The sequence below is a fragment of the Phascolarctos cinereus genome, unplaced genomic scaffold, assembly GCF_003287225.1.
Source record: "Phascolarctos cinereus isolate Bilbo 61053 unplaced genomic scaffold, phaCin_HiC Scaffold_4;HRSCAF=312, whole genome shotgun sequence".
NCBI lineage: Eukaryota > Metazoa > Chordata > Mammalia > Diprotodontia > Phascolarctidae > Phascolarctos > Phascolarctos cinereus.
The window spans coordinates 476,741,911-476,759,589 of record NW_027555847.1 but is presented as its reverse complement, the minus strand read 5'-3'; the positions used below and the strand labels follow the sequence as shown (position 1 = coordinate 476,759,589).

Below are 17,679 nucleotides of genomic sequence, written 5' to 3'. Positions count from 1 at the left end.
AAACTTTCCCTGGAGGAATGGGTAGATGAGAACAATTTGTTCCAATGGCCACGAAGGCAGCTGAAGCAAACTCGGTGGAATGCTTAGAGCTTGGTTAGACATCAAAGACACCATGGTCATCTACTGCATCCCAGGCCATCGCCAGTGGTCCTAATTTTTGTCTTGCCACTGGATTTCAATGACTGTAGAAGAGAGAATGAGGTGGATGATTTTGTGTAACTCTCATTTAAATCCAATTTATGAGCATGTCAAGACATCATCCCAAGATGTCATTGGTCCTCTTCAAAAGTGAAGGACAAACAACCACAACGTGGCTGGAATAGTACCAGGCAGAAGACTTAACCTAGAGTATTAGAATCATCAGGATTAGGAGCCATTTTGCTACTTGTGGCCATGAACAGAAGGCAAAGAAAATGGAGGGAACTGTAACTGGCAGGAAGTAAAATATGAGGGGAATTGTTAGTTTTGGGGCATGCCAATGCTAGTATGTGGGTGTGACAGTGGAAAGTAAAGTATATTTGACATTGAGAATATAGGTACCTTGAAAGAAAGTCATTTAGCAAGAGAGGTGTGAATAGTTGAACTGATGAAAAGGATCATTGCCAACTAGAGTAATGAGGCTAAGGAGAAAGGACATGCAATAATAAAGGGTATGGAGAGCAGCTGAGAGAGCTGTAGTGGGAGAGGAATGGGGGTGGTCATAGTATGCTTGTTTGAACTAGTAACATTTTTGGTAGCCTGGAAGGTTTGGGAAAAACTCTTTGTGGCTATACTAGAATGAGACAGTAGAGGCATGTATTGCAGGTGATGGTATTATAAAGTTATTTAAATATAAAGTTATTTAATAAGTTACCATTTAGTGTAGCTACAGAATTAATGAGTTTACTGAAACCTATTGTGCACAATAGTATGGTATATTTGGAAGGTGTCTTGGTGACAGGAGAACCCCTTTTCCTTTTACTCTTCTTCCTACTGAGCCAGGGGTCCTTAACCTAGAGTCCAAGGACCTGTGTGTAGATTTTAGGGGGTCAGTGAACTTGGTTTAAAATATTTTGATAACTACATTTCAATATGTTTGCTTTCTTTTGCAATCCTGTGTATTCCATTTCATGCACTTAAAAACTTTTTTTTTTCTAAGAAGGCATCCATAGGATTCACTGGATTGTTAGCTGGGGTCTATGATGCAAAAAAGATTAAGAATCTCTGCTTTATAGGGAGGTAGGCCTGGAGTATAGAGTTACTTGTCTGAGGTTCCTGAGATATTTGTAACACAGAAGGAATAAGGCAGAGATTATTAGGCTGCTTGGGATGGCCTAATGCCCTTATTACAGTGAGGGACCAATGAATGAAATTTCAGATTAAAATTTATTCTGTGATATAAATATATTTTAATATTCAGTAGACCATTTATTTGTTTGTTGTGTGGTCATTTGTTCATTTATTTCTTTCTTTAGGGGAAGGGAGGAAGGAAGATATTGTGGTTAATCTATTTATTTATTTATTTAGGGAAAGGAAGATACTGTGTTTGTGGTAAACTTGTACAGTTCATTAAAAAACAAAACAAAACACCCTCTTCAACAAATCTTCACATATATGATGGGTTAACAATTTCAAGCAGATCTCTTGACTAGAGACTCACAGAATCATAAGAGTCTGAAAGGACACCCCAAAATTATGGAATTCAACCTGCAGTTGGACTAGAACTACTTCTGCCATATACTCAACAAGTGGTCGTCTGGTCTTTGCTTGAAGACCTCTAGTGAAGAGAACCCCACGACACTTTCAGATGGCTATAATTATTAGGAAATCTTACCAATTGTGAAAACAAAACTGTATGGGCCATGCTTCAGTTTCTTGTCAAGGCAATCGTGAGAAATAAAGACTAATCCAGGCTATACATTTCAGTTTTATATAAACATATCTAATAGATGCTATTTGTGTCTACTTGCCAGTTGGCAGCTTGAAGAATTAGGAATAGAGTTCTAATTCCAATTTTGCTATAGACTTCATTTCTTAATTTGCTTTCCTTATGAAATTAGGTCAATACTTTACACAGGGCTCTCATCCAACTCCAAGCTAAGGTTTGTAAAGGATAATGCAATGCAAAATATTACATTAACATTGATTGCTTAATCTAGACAGTACTTACCTGATAGTCTACTTGTACCAAGTAATCCAGCTGAACTTGAAATGCAAACCAAGTGTCCATGGTTATTAGTAATCATAGCAGGAAGGAAGGCTTTGTAAGTCTACGAGGCATGATAAAATAAAATATTAAGAATGTTTAGTTAAATACAGTATTCCTTTTACTTCAGCTGGTCATGCTGCCATTATATAAAAAGATATCAAAAGGTATTATTGAGTTTACAAATGATAGATCAAAATATAGCCTCTTCTGTAGAGGAACTTAAGATTGAGAACAAAGAATGTCATAGCAAACAAGTACACATGTATATACACACATGTATGTATATAACTTACATAATATACATATATAGATGTATATACATCTATATATGTATACACACACACACACACACACACACACACAAATGGACCACCCCATTAGCAAACTGAGAAAGGGAATTTAACTAAAGTATCAAAAAAAAATTTAAGGCCTAAAAACCAGTAATAATACCTATTTTTAAAATCAAATTGAAGATATACATAATTGAGTTAATGATATTTATGAACATTAACAATAAACTTTCATTTTTAGTTCAATATGTTAATGTAAGTGTCTTTTTATTAATCTCTTCTTTACCCTTGGGCAGGCTCAGTCTGCAAATAAGTTAGTTTCCCTCATGAAGCAATCACATCATTAATTATGGATGTTCTAATCATGATAAAGTTACAAATTTCAACCTACTTACATCTTAGTATGAGATTTTTCTGGCAAGGGTTAGCTGAATTGAATCTTAAAGAACCATATCAGGGTTCAGGGAATGGTATGAAGAGGATAGCTTTTGAATGAAATCTTAGAAAAGAAGGGATCTTAAAAGGGATCTTAGAGGTCACTTAGTCTAAGCTCCTTATTCTTACAGATGAGGAAAGTGAGGCCAAAAGAGGTTATATCATTTGCCTAAAGTCATGGTGTATTTATGAAGGGTCAGGATTATGACTGATATCTCCTGACTCCAGAGTTCTTTCCATTATGTTTATCCATTGTATCATAGTGTTATCAAGGTGAACAGAAAGATGAGAAAAGGTGGGGGGCCCAGAAAAAAAAATCTCAGGTAGATAATATGGGAAAACTGTGGAAACTGTAATGTGCCATGCAGATATGATTTATGATTTTATTGTTGAAAAGTTTGTAAAGAACTATATTTATATACATATCTCTAGCTATCTATCAAATCTCATTTGAGCCCCACAACAATCTTTTGAAGTAAGCACTATTACCATTTTATTAATGAGGAAATAGAGGCTGAACATGGTTAAGTGACTTATCCAGGGTCATATAACTTAGGAAGTGGCTGATGGCAGGATTTGAACCCAGGTCTTCCTGACTGTAAGACCAACATTCTACCACTATGTCATCTAGCTTTATAAAGGATAGAAGGATGATGACCTTTGACTAGGTGCACACTGGTTATGTGGCCCTGCGCAAGTCACTTAACCTCTCACTGCCCCAGGCAATTTTGTAAGATTACAAATTGCAAAGCACGCACCAATCTGCATTAGTAGAACAACATTTTATCACTAAAAGTTCCCTATACCAATGAAATCATAGTTCAGGTCCAATGGTTATATACCAGTGAAATCATAGTTCTGGTAAAAAAAAATTATCAAAGAGATTTGAGTGGTACCTGGGATAAGGTAATCCTATAATTTAGAACTACTCCGTGACTTAAAAAGTTATGCTACCTTCAGAGAGTTTTGAAGTTATTTCAGAATGCCAGAAAATAAATCATTATTTATTTAAAACAACTTGACTAATCTAATTTACAAAAGGGAGATTGAATGCTAAGACAATTTTGTAGACACTGTGAAAACACAAAGAAAATCACCCAGATATGTGCTTTGGAGTTCACATCAAATGTCTTTTCCACACATTCATCTGGAATCTCTAGGAGATATTTTCCTGTTACAATTCCAGCATTATTAATGAGGATGGTGACATCACCAACTTCTTTTTTAACCTGGATAGGAGAAAGCAAAAAGAAGTAATTTGTTATGTATTCTGAGTTTCATTTTCCTAGTGTTTTGTGATTTCATTGCCTAGTGAACTAGAGCATAATTGAATGCCTCCTACTGAATTCTTACTCTAGTGTTTTACCATGGTCTCGAGGTGACTGGTTTTTAAAGGCTATTATCAGGACCATGCAATCTCTGGCAGGCCCTACTAAGCCCCAAAGGCCCTGAGTACAGTCCTGGTAGAGGATAAGAGATATGCTGACTAAGGACCAGCCTAGCTAAATTCAGAGATTCAGCATCAGGAGGTTGGCTACCAGGGGATGAACTTTTCTGTTGATGGCAACTCATGAAAACATTTACTATGGCATTGGAGAGGGAATTCGTAGGACCACAAGATCATAGATCTAGTGCTAGGTGGCACTTCAGAGGCTATCTAGCACAACCCCTTCATTTTAGAGGAAACTAAAGCCCAAGGAGATAAGGTGACTTGTCTAAGGTCACACATGCAGTAATCACCAGAGGCTGAATATGAACCCATGTTCTGACTCCAGAACTGCAGTTCTCTCCACTGAACCATGGTGTTAGCCTGCATTGGTAGAGGAAGTACCCATAATAGTAAAATCACAGATCCTTGAAATATCACTTAGGAAAGAGCTTGTCAATATAAAAAATTGCAAAAGACCTCTCTCTACTTTTGTGCTGTAGTACTGAAATACGAGTTAGTAATAAAAAATTATTTAAAAAATAATTACAAAAAAGAAGCAGAACCTAAGGGCCCTAGCATAAACATATCTGAAATCATGTATGAAGTACTAACTACCCAAACAATTTGGTATAGGTCAGAAAATAGAAAAAATGTTAGATGGAAAAAACTAAGCAAGACCCAGAAACAATCAAACATAGTAGCCTACTGTTTGATAAACCCAAGAATATAAACACTGGGAAATGGACTCCCATTTTGACAAGAACTATAGGGAAAGTTAGGAAGCAGTTTTTCAGAAATTAGATTTAGACTAACTTATTACAATATACCCCAATAAGTTCAATATACCCCAATAAGTTCTAGGTGGATCCCAATATCAAATTTAAAAGGCTACAGCAATTTTTTTTAAAAGAGGAAGAATATGAAAGGAGATATCTTTCATAATCCAATACAAGAGTTAGCATGGTATATGTAGGGGATGGAGAACCAGCCTGGAAGTTAAGAAGACAAGATGTGGGTTCAAATCCTGTTTCTGAGAAATACTACCTGTGTGACTGGGAAGATTACCTAACCTCTCAATGTCTCAGGCAACTCTTTAAGATTGTAATTCTGTATAAGTTACAGAGAAGTTGCTGATTTGATTTGTTGGGGGAGATTCCATGTTGATGAAATTATAGGTCCTGAACTGTAACTCTATCATACTTGCCCTCACCAATAATTTGTCATACAATCCTCATCTTGACTGACATTCCATCAAGAAGCTGGAGAAAACTGCAAGTTGAAGACATTCTCTAGTTATCAGAAAGGTCTACAGTATGAATACAGAGTAGGGCTCTTATGTCTAGTCAGCTCTTCCAACAGGTGCCCTAGAAACTGAGGGTGAATATATACATGAGTGCAAAGTCAGTCAGGACACAGTTTGGGTGTAGAAGATATTATGGAAACTAATTGAAACTGCTATTGATCTCATCTATTATTGGAATTCCTGTGCCCTCACAGCATCAGGGTTAAATGAGTTGGGGCTGACTCTAAGCTAATTGGGTCTAAGATACTTTTATCTCACCATGTAGCATTCCATTTTATTTCTGAGACAAAACTGAAAAAAAAAAGAGCATGGAGAATACTTTGGTGCTGCAGAGAAGAGTTAAGATATATGACTGAATCAAAACCGAACTGACATTAAGATTGGAAATAACCAGGTCAGTTCATTTGCATTAAGAATTAGAAAGGAGGGGGGCAGCTAGGTGGTGCAGTGGAGTCAGGAGGACCTGAGTTCAAATCTGAAATCAGACACTTGACACTTACTAGCTGTGTGTCCCTGGGCAAGTCAATTAACCCCAAGTACCTCACCAAAAAAGAAAAAAAAAAGAGGGAGAATGATATTGTTCTTGGAAAAGCCCTCTATGGCTAGACATGGTGGTGCATATCTATTATCAAACCTGCTACTACGAAGGATGAGGCTAGTGGATATCTTGAACCAGGGAGTTCTGAGCTGAAGTAGGCTAAGCTGACCAAGTGTCACCATGATGTCTTGTATTGATATGAGTCCCAGAGGAATGTGAGGAGAGGCTGCCAGGTTGCTGAAATACAACTGAACTTGCCTGGGTTGGATATGGAGCAGGTTAAAACTCATGTGCTGATCAATAGTGGGATCAGTCCATGAGTAGCCCCTGATGGAGAGATGGGGAGACCCCATCTAAGAACAGAAAGGGAAGGGAGGAAAGGAAATCTTTGTTCTGATCTGGCAAGGGAATCAATGATTACACCTAGATGGGGCCAGGCTTCCTTTTTATGCTGGCAGCAAGGCACTGTGGTAGTTTCACTTGCTGTAATTTAGCAAATTCCTAAAAGTTGGATAAATCAATTTCTATGTAAATAAAATTATATGTTGAATGTACCAGGGCAAGTCATGACAAGTGCTTCAGTAATATGAACAATTCTACCCCAATTCTTCCTTTGCATTAGATTAGATCCAAGACAGGCATCTTTTTCTCCTCCTTCCTACAATGGGGGAGAATTGGGATTAATGTTAAGCAGAATCATGCTGAGGCCCAAACTTTGTAGTTTTCTTCCTTCTAAGTATCTCTGAGAAAGTAAAAGTGGACAATTGAACCTACAAGGTTCCTAACTAATGATCACATGGCAAAATGCTCTTTGAATGTGATTGAGCTCCTTTCACAAGGGCATCATTTGGTGGAAAGTGAACACTATCAAATGTAATTTGAGTTAAGATGCTGCCTTGCATTCATTTCCTCTTCTTCTGCTGGCTACGCTGAAAAAAAATTCTTACAAGAGTTAGATATAAAGCATACTTACAGGTGAGCAAGGATTTTTCCATCCACATCATTAAGCAGGAATTGGTCTGACTGATTCAAAGCCTCATAGAGCTGAAAGGGGCCTTAACAGATGATCTCTTAAAAGTATAAACTTTCATTTCAAAGGGCAAAGTCTAAACCAGTGATGTCACACTCAAATACAAATGGATTCCTGCAACTGCATATTGATTTAGAAAATCACAAATTAACATTAACTATGTTGTACCGTATTTTTATTTATTTTGTTAAACATTTTCCAATTAAACTTTAATTTGGTTTAACCTAGGCGGCACACATTTGACACCTCTGATCTGGGATTTTAGCATTCTGTGGTTAATTTCCAGTTTATCCTATATGGAGAGCTTAGCTGGACATAGTGGTTTTATATGTTGTCTCCCTCATTAAACTGTGAGTATCTAGAGAGGAGAGATTATCTTTCTATCCATAGGGCTTAGCACAGTTCTTGACACATAATAGACGCTTAATAAATGTTTATTGATTGACTATTTCTATTGATATGGAGATTAGCATTGATCTTCTCTGCATTTAGAGGATCAAATAATACTGTAATTTTACCTATCCATCATTTAGAAGTCATTATTACTCACAAATGGTAACAAAATACTTTAAATCATTTTAGAAACTAAAGGCAGAAAGATAAGTATGAATTAGGTCATAAGCTCCTGAGGGCATGGCTTGTATCATTCATTATCTGAGTTTGTATACCTAGTACCCAGCACAGTTATAACTTCTAAATCTCAAAGGTTATGGGCGTGCTGCCCCTGTGATCTGGAAAATCTTTGTGAAAATTTTTGGCCTTCCTTCCGTACCAAAGAAGAAGTCTGAATTACGGTACTAAAGGATTAAACATATTGATATTATACAATACTATACATATATTGCATACATTTCTGAGTTTCTAAATTTTTTCTGTTGTCTGCTGGCCTTTTTGTGTTGTCTGTGGCTTTCACAAAATTTCTTCAAACTTCCCATTTAATTTCTCTTGCTGAGCCTCAACACATTGAAACCATCTGTGATATATTGAAACTGCAATGGGAAAAGTCGCCATGTGGAAGGGATAACTGTATAGTGCCTCGCATATAGTAAGCACTTAATGTTTGCCAAACTAGATTATTATATTATAGAGAACCATCTCAATGCAAATTTTGGTTAAACCACTTACTCAAAGGTTGGGTAGTTGATGCAATTTTATTATGTAAAGAAATTGAGCAATACACAGGTCTTACCTGAGCTGCCACTCGGTAGATATCTTGTCTTTCACTGCAGTTACAGATATAGGTATACACTCTTGATGCACCAGCTTTTCTTGCCAAGTCACAAGTTTCCTGGTTGCCCTCTGGATTGATATCCCAGAGAACGAGGATAGCTCCTAGATGGGCAAATCTTAAAGCTAATAATCGTCCAATTCCACTTCCAGATCCTGTTACAAGGACTATTTCACCAGCAACATTTTTCTTTGGCTTTGGAACTACCCAGTGAAATAAAGCTTCCAAAAAGCCATATATAAATTTAACAGCAAAAATGAGCAGATCCTTCATGGCTTTCGTCTTTGAAGGCATATTTCAGCAAATACCTATAAAGAGATGAATTTACTGGGTACTGCATTTTAGGAAAGACATTGACTGACAAACTGGAGTTGAGTGTGACATTTTTGGAAAGACATTGACAGAGTGGACAAATTATAAAGTTTCCAAAGGAGAATGACCAGAATGGTGAAGGGGTGCAAGATCATGCTGTCTAAGTACTGGTTGAAGCAGCTAGGGATATTTAGTTAGGAGATGAGAAGACTCTGGGGGCAACATGAATACTGTTTTTAAGTAATACATAGAAGAAGGATTGAGATTGCTCTAATCTCTGGAAGCAGAAGAGCAATGAGTAGAAGTCTCAAAGAGACAAATTTTGACTCAATATGTAAAGGAAAATTTCCTAAATAATTAGAGCTATACCAAAGTAGAAGTTGTTGATTAAGGAAATAGTGGATTCTTTCTCACGTAATAGGTCCCAGCCCAAGCTTGCTCATTGTTTGGGTTTTGATAGAGATCTTTAAAGGAAGACTGAATAACCACTTGTCAGATTTGTTATGGAAGGGATTCTGGGCAGTGTAGGTAGAACAGTGGGTCTAGAACAGAGTGCTGCACCTGGAGCCAGGAAGACTCTTGAGTTTAAAACTGGCCTCAGACACTTACTAGCTGTGAGACCTTGGACAAGTCACCTAGCCCTGTTTGCCTCAGTTTCCTCATCTGTAAAGTGAGCTAGAGATGGAAATGGCAAACCACTCCAGTTTCTTTACTAAGAAAACTCCAAATGGGGATTATGAAGAGTTGGACACAACCGAACAACAACAGAAGGGATTCTTATTAGGTGTGAGTTGTATTGAAAAACTGCTAAGGTCCTTTTCCAGGTCAGAAATTCTGGGATTCATGATGGAAATGAAGAGCAGAACCTCTTGGACCAATGAGAAATCTATTAATTTAAGTTTAGTTGGTCAGTCTCTCAGTTTGACCAAATTAAGTCTGGCTTCTACCTTCTTTGCAGGTGGTAACAGTAATTAAGTCTTTAGTGTCAGTATTTCTTGGAGGACAAGGCCAAGTGGAAAGGTATTGAAAGAACACTACTGGAGGTGGAGTAAGAGCAGCTGAGGCTTAGGGGTGTTCCAGGGCTGGCTAAAGTGGAAAATAGTCATTATGTATCATTAAAACAGGTCACAGTGCTTCAGTATTGTCCCAACTTTCTCTGGAGTTGGGCATATTATTACAAAGTTGCAAATTTGAGGAGAAAGAAAAGTAGCTCAAAGGGAAAACAATGTTGCCTAATAAAATTTTACACAAAGCTTATTTAACCCCATACATTTAATATCTATAAATGAGCATAATGAATTTGCTTCAGAATGGAGCACTGTATTCAGAAAAAAAGTTGATACCTATTTTTGCTGAAGTAAAAATGACTAAGCTGATATACTTCACTAAACGGTATGGTCCCCCTCCCCGTTTCTCCGGCCCTTTATGAAATCATAGAGCTGAAACAAATCTCTATAGCTTTTTGCATTAATTTCCCATATACAATGAAGATACTAATTCACACCACAGAGAACTTTATAAAGGGCTTTCACTGCAATGATGCACAATGTACTCTATCCATAACCTATGTGAAAATTCCCAACCTTGAATAAAAAATTTCTCTTTCTGTCTGAGTTGGATCAGTCAGATTTGGGTAAGGCATTCGGTATGTCCTAGGCAAGAAAACTATATACTCTGGGCATTAATTATAACTATAGAGGCACTAAACCTTCAGTGCACTCAGGTGACTCGATTTAGCACAACATAATGACCTATATCCCTGTTGTAAAATTATTTTGGTATTAAAATATGTACTTTTATTTTCCTAAAATACTAAAAAGTATCACCCACTGGATTCTCCCAGCTCACATATAATATGCCTATAGAGATTGCTTTCCTTCCTTTCTCTAGTCCTGACTCTGGTCATTGTCCATTTAAGACTAACCTTCATCTAGCACAAGATCATTTGCTTTACAAGTGCTGATTTCCATATATACCATATCAGCAATTTTCATCCACATAGACATCATTTGTTATTAGGCTTTAAGCATCTTTTTATCTCCCAGTGCCTAATGTAGTACTTTGCACATAATACTTGCTAAAGGGGAGCTGAAGGAATCATCAAATATCCCTTACTGTATTACCAGAAATTTTAATTAAGCAGAAACTCAATATTTTGCCTTTCAGGATATCTCAGACTTGTCTTTTGTGCTTCTACCCAATCGATCAAGATGGAATTTCAGTTGGGACTTAAAAGAAGCCACATAAAGCAATAGCCAAAGATGGGAAGGGAGAACATTCCAGCCATGGGGGACAGCCAGTGAAAATGCCTGGAGTGTCTTGTGGAACAGCGAGGAGTCTAGTGTACTAAATCAGACCATGTGGTGGGGAGGAAGGTGTAAGAAGATTGAAGGCCTTGAAGTGGTAGCTTGAGTAGTAGCTATGTTTACCTTCCACTACAAAAATGGAGATGAGGTTCCTACAGGAAAAGTCTTCAGAAATAATAAGATCACACTTTTGAGATAATAATCTTGACCACATATTGGCATGTGCACACACAGGCTAGTGAACACAGTAGGGAGTGTGTCTTAATTACAATTTGCTGTTCTTAGAATAATGCCAACCACTTATATTTCTATAGTGCTTTATGATTCCCAATGTGCTTCCTCCACAACTACCCTGTGAAGGAGGTAGGGAAGGTGTTATATATTATCTTCCATTTACAGAGGAGACTGAGGTTCAGAGAGTTTAAGTAAGTCAAACAGTGTCACACAAGTGGCAAGTATCCAAACCCAGGCCATACTGACTCCAAATCCAGTTCTCCTTCCATTACCCCCATGTGGTATCTGGGATATGTACAAAAAGGTCATTACTAGTTATCAGGAAATATAAGCAGGCTTGATTTTTTCTCAAAACCTTAGCCCAACATACTGAAGTTTATGGTTTTCATGACATTTCCTTACAACACGTCCAGCATAGGCTGACTACTCAAGTGACTGTCTGACTGTAGGTATTCCACCACCTTCTTTGTATTTATGCCTTTGTGGGGATGTATTTCCCTGTCTTTTGAGCTCAGCATCTCTCCCCTCATCTCAGTTGCTATTCCTTTCTTTTCCTTTTTTTGTTTTTACATGTTTGCTTTTATTATTTTGTTGTTGTTCATTTCTGTTTCCTTCTTAGCTTACCTAACAAAAGGACCTTGTTAAAAAGTCTCATGTATAACTCAAAGAGTCTGCCCCTGTCAACAGGAATTTAATTTCTCTTTCTCTATTTCTCAGTCATAATCTTTTCCTCAGTGATCTGATTGTTCTGCTCTTCTGTCCTTTCTTCTCTTTTATACCCACTTCATGAGAGCACAGAAAGGATTTGCTAACCAACTAAATTTGAGGGAGATTTCAATTAGCTGGGACCCAACTAATCAGGACCCACAAATAACATATTATGCCACAGGACAGGGTTGAGGGTGAGTGGGAAATATCTTAAGTTCTGAGTGTGGTGCTTACTCAATGAATCTTCCATGTAAGATCTTTGATGGTAGAGACTTTCTGTCTTTGCATTCTTAGCCACAGAGTCTGGTTCATGCTAAGGGCTTAATGAATGTTTGCTTCCTAACTGAATGTTTTTGGCAAGGAGAGGAAAGGAGAGGAGAGGAGAGGAGAAGAAAGGAGGAGAAAGGAAAGGAGAAGAGAGGAGAGGAGAAAAAGGAGTAATAAAGTAGGCAGGGGGGTTAACAAGGATGAAGGTGAGGGGAAAGGATAGCAATAGTGGTGGAACAGTAAGAAAAATCAAGAGGGGACAGATTAAAGTAGATAAAGGATAAAAGGGGATAGATCTCACCTAAACAATATACTTATTCATAATAGAATAATGGTTTCTACTGTTGATCTTGAGGTGCCAAGGATTCAGGATCAAATAAAAGTTAAATTAAGTTCAGTATAGGCCTTACTTAGAGGTCATCTAGTTCAACCCCCTTATTTTACAGATGAGAGAACTTAGGCAGAGAAAGTAAATGACTTGCCTAAAGTCACACAGCCAGGTCGTGTTTAGATTGAAGCAAAGTCTTGACTCTAAAACTAGACATATTTCACTAAGGCAGGAATGTGTGCTGTTACCAGTTGGGGAATATATTTCCAACAAGAATTGATGTGAAAATAATTTCAATAAAGGAATAAGCTCCAATGAGGAACAAAATTAAATTAACCAGAACCCTCCATTGGCTCTGGATCATAGGATGAATGATGTGGATGTACAAGTGTGTGGATGTATGTTGCAAAGAGGCAAATCTAGGTTTCCAGAACTATAAAAATTCCTAACAACTGAGAGTATCCAAAGGTATAATGGGCTCCCTCTAGAAGTCTTCAAGCTGTGGTTGGACCCCTGTCACTTGAGATATGGGAAGGACTCTTGTAGGTCTCTGAAGTTCCTTCCAACTCTGAGATCCTGTGACAGGACAAACAAAATTTCAAGGAACATATTTTACCCACTCATGGAGGTGTGTGTGGGGGAGACCACTTATTTTAAGGACTTTGATATATTAAAACCTATAGGAATGCTGCTGTTAATCATATTAAACCTCTTCCCCTCCCCGCCTTGTCACCCAACCAAAACAGGTTTAGCTAGTTTTTAGAATTTCACTTATTTGTAGGTGCTTGAAAGTAACATGATTGCATTTCTTAAAATTAAAAACAAAACAAAACAATTCAGACTAGATCCCTTACACCAAAGTAAGAGTAGTATTTATTGCATATGGAATATATTCCCTTTATAAACTAAAATAAAATATGTAAATGTAACAATTCAGTAAAGGAATGTATCTTGAGTGAGGGATATTCAAAAAGAGTGAATTATTGAAAGGATCATAGAATATAGTCTAGATTTAATGCAAATATACCTTGTCAAGTCACTTTTTTTTCTAAAGGGAGGATCATTCTTCCTTAGGGATAGGGTAGTGGCAAGTTACTGAGCAGTAACTTAAGTTTTTAAAAATGTTTTTTGGCAAAGCTATGATTATTTTAAAATTAATGCAAGTCTAATTACCATGAGATTGTGGGGGTTAATTTGGACAGGGAAATGACTCAAAAAATAGGAAACCCAAAGTTAGGGAGAATGACTGATATTTTGAGAATGAATAAATGTAAAATAATGGAGGTTCTTTGTAGATCTATTGGTATTGGTAACATTAATCACTTTATAAATCATCTAGAAGGAGAGAAATTACAGATTAGAACCTTTTTTTTTCTCCTAAAGAACTAGCCCTTGGAGATAAATTTCAGGAATATTTCACAAGATGGTGTGAAACAAATAGGGTAGAGCACCTTCTGTGAAAGTTAGCACAATGAATTTAGAATAAAATAATCTAACATTGAATTTGCAAATTACATGGTAGGTTTTAAGAACCAGCTAAAATGTAAGAAAAGGATCTAACTGCTACTACTAATAATTAATTGTTGATTCAAAGGAAGGCAAAATGGTGGAGTGGATAAAGAGCCTGACTTGGAAGACCTGGGTTTAAATTCTATCTCAGACATATACTTACTATTTGTCCACTACCTACAAATCACTTAACCTCTCAGTGCCTCCAGGGAAACCCTTCAAAGAGCATAAACCACAGATGAGTTGGTGATATTGCCTGGTGGAGAGAGTCCCCACATTGGACGGTTTCCTGTATCCATGAAATCACATGTTACAGATCAAAGGTCTCAAAGAAGTTTAGTCCAACTATTCCTTAAAGGCAGTACCACAATGTAGTCTGAAGAAAATTATACTGTTTTTTTGGGGGGGGCTAGGCAAGGTTAAGTGACTTGCCCAGGGTCACACAGCTAGTAAAAGTCTGAGGGAGGAAAATAAATTGGCCTGGTACCCCTGAGCTAGGAATTCCTAGTACAGTAATCTTCAAATGCTGCTCCTGAGAGGCAAGCCTGGATGGGTGAGTTTGGGCACCCAGAAGACATTAGTCATCTGGGAGTTAGGTAGAAATATCCTCTAACCTAGGAAGTGGGTAGAAGGTTAAAGACAGGCTTCAGGACTTTTTTTTCACCACAAATTCTTGGACAATCCAGATTATCCAGATAATCCCATACTTGAGCGGGTGTGGCAACGTGTTTGGGGATTTCTGAGAGAAAGAGGGTAGAGTTCATTGCTAACATCAGGATCTTCCAGATCAGTGCAGCTGAATGTAGGCAAATAGAAACTTAGAGATGCAATCCTGCCTCTCCCAAGCCTCTGCTCAAGAAGTTCTGATGGTTCCCTTTTGCTTATAGGATAAGAGAGAAACTCCTTTGTTTGGTATTCAAAGTCCTTCATATTTCTGGCTCTAGCCTGTCTTTCCAGGCCCACTTCATATTACTTTCCCTCCTGCACTCCCACTACCTCAGCCTACATTTTGTTCCTTTAGAAACTGCTCTATTCAGCATTTAAAGTCTTTCACAACCTAGCTCTAACCTATCTTTCCAGCACACATTCCTCTCCTTCATGCACACATGAAACTGGCCTTACTGCTTTTACTCTTACTCCATTTCCTGTCTCCAGCCCTTTCTCCTGTCAGTCTCCCATGCTTGGGATTCACTTCTGCACCTTTGCCTCTAAGAATCGCTAGCTCCCTTCAAGGCTCAGCTTAAGTGATACATTCTAAATGAAGTCTTTTATGTGCCCTTTGATTCTATCTTGTATTATTTATGTATGCATATGCTGTCTCTTCTGGATTGCTGCTCCTCCAGGGCAGGGACTGATTCTAAATCTACCAAGACTCTCACCTAGTAGGTATTCAACAAATGCTTGTTGATTGAGTCTCAATTCTGTGCCTTTAGCAAACTATTCAGCATGCTTGGAATGCTCTTTCCAAACCTTAGCCTCTTACAATTCCTAGCTCCTTTTAGAATAGCTCACGTGCCTTCTCCAAAGTGTTTCCCATTTCCCCCCAGTTATCAGTGTTATCTTCTTCCTTTACTTATACAAGCTGCACTGCCCCAATAAAATGCAAGCTACTTGGAATGGGGACTGTGCTGATTTTGTCTTTGTAACCTCAGAACCTAGTGTGGTGGAGGTATGGCACAAAGTACTGGCTTAATACTGAAATTTTTTCTTTTCTTTTTTCCACATTAAAAAATACTTTTAATTTCCCACCCCCTTAATTACATGTAAAAACCGATGGAGTCTGAATGCAGATTGAATCTTAACACTTTTTGAATGAAGCTTCTCATTGTACAGAAGGAACTGAGGCCCAGCAGTTGACTTGCCCAAAGCTACAAAGTTAGAATCCAGATTTCAGATGTTTGCCCAGTGAATTTTACCTATACCAAGTTACTCTCCACCCCAACAGTTACTCTGTATAATCTGGTCAAGAAGAAAATGGGGGTTCTTAGCCTAATTTTCTCCTACTCAGCTATAGTAATTAAAGGATGGTTTACAACCCCTCTAAGGACCTTTACAGAAAGCAGCAAGAGAATATAGTACTAGGTGGGGACTCAGAAGAAAAAGGGGGAGACCTGTAGAAGGGAGAGGTAAGAGGGAGAGAAAATAAATGCTTGTGGAGGAGAGATCTGGGGTGTGTGTGTGTGTGTGTGTGTGTGTGTGTGTGTGTGTGTGTGTAGGTAGGAGGATCTGGGGAAGCAGAGAACCCACTCCAAAGGTAGTCATATTTTCAACTCATTCTTCCCATCTGCAGCACATGGAGTTAGTCATAGTTGGGAAGTCCTTTACAATACTCCTTTGTTCCCACCACGTAAACTTCAGTGAAAGTTCTATAAGCCTTCAAAATTAAACAAGATGTGCAAAGCGCGCGTGTGTGTGTGTGTGTGTGTGTGTGTGTGTGTGTGTGTGTGTGTAGCCCTTCTCCTCACTTATTTAGCTATATTTCTCTGACACACCCACTAAATTACCTCCCTATTATTCCTGCTTCTACTCAGAATGCTTGGGTGACATCTTCAGCAAACAGCTAACCTGAAACCGGCATAACTAGCAAAACTAAGAGTTTCGAGGACTGGGAAACTCCCTTACTGCCTTTAATCCAACTAGATCTGAGAATCCGACCGAGAGACCAACACCTGAAGCGAAGAAGAGCTTCAAAATTGTAGAAGGCAAAAGCAAGATAGAAACCTCTCACTCCTGCCCCCCTTCCCCTTCTCCTTTTCCCCCTTGCATTTAGTCAAAGAGATCTTCCCCGAGCCCAGAAACCCCACTTTAGCCAGACAGAGGCACTCAAGATCATTCGTCTGCAAACACGCGGCACCCACAATTCCAGAGAAGCTAGAGTCCCGGCTGCTCATCACCTTATCCACCACATCCACTTAATGCCACTTACTTGCAGCTCTTGAAAGCCCTGGAAGCAGACTGTTCCCGAAGCCCTCCCAGTGGAAGCAAAAGCTCACACTGTATACACCCCAGTCTGTGACGCCCTGCGCCTGCGCTTTAGCTTTGGAACGTTGTCCTGGAATGGCTCCCTGAAGTTGCTAGTCTTGGACTTGGGAACTTTTGGTCATGTGAGTTCCCCAGGCCCGACTAGCAGCAGAGGGCGCGCACCGTCTGAACTGCCAAAAACCTCTTGTAGCATCCCCTCTGTTCCCGTCTCTCCCCCTCTTCCTTCCTTTTCTCCCACTAGGAGCTTTGAAAACAAGCAATTTGGTCCTTTGGGTGTGGCCGGCAAGAACCTCTCGTGAGTAAGGAAGAACGTGACAGGTTTGGGTCACATCCAGCCAACACAAGGGAGAAAAGACTTCTCGGGCTCCTGCAGATGCATGCGGTTCAAAAGAGACAAACCATTATCGAATTCCTCTATCCTAGATGGGGAGGGAAGAATTCCTCAGCTCTGCATAGTCACCTGTGGGGCCCCGCAGTGCCCCTGAGAGCCACTGGGTGGCACTGGCAGGCCTAAGGCTTAAGCAGAAGAGGAGACGAGGAAGAGAAAAACGGGCCAGGACCAGAGGAAGAGAGGGAGACAGAGGGGAGGAGA

The 17,679-nt window shown here is 38.8% G+C and overlaps 1 protein-coding gene across 2 annotated transcripts in view; it reads right to left on the bottom strand.

Annotated features, from left to right (window-relative positions):
• LOC110221381 (epidermal retinol dehydrogenase 2) overlaps positions 1–17,467 on the bottom strand; it is a 32,257-nt gene extending 14,790 nt beyond the window's left edge. The window contains exons 1-4 of one of the 2 annotated variants that reach the window (XM_021005954.2): positions 17,032–17,467; positions 8,403–8,749; positions 4,011–4,142; positions 2,150–2,249 (exon numbers count right to left, since the gene is read on the bottom strand). In XM_021005954.2, the coding sequence (XP_020861613.1) occupies positions 2,150–2,249; positions 4,011–4,142; positions 8,403–8,735 (565 nt within the window). In that variant the 5' untranslated portion in view covers positions 8,736–8,749; positions 17,032–17,467. The remainder of the gene's footprint in view (positions 1–2,149; positions 2,250–4,010; positions 4,143–8,402; positions 8,750–17,031) is intronic. The other variant, XM_021005953.2, reaches the window with a different exon arrangement.
• Between the last annotated feature and the right edge of the window lie 212 nt (positions 17,468–17,679).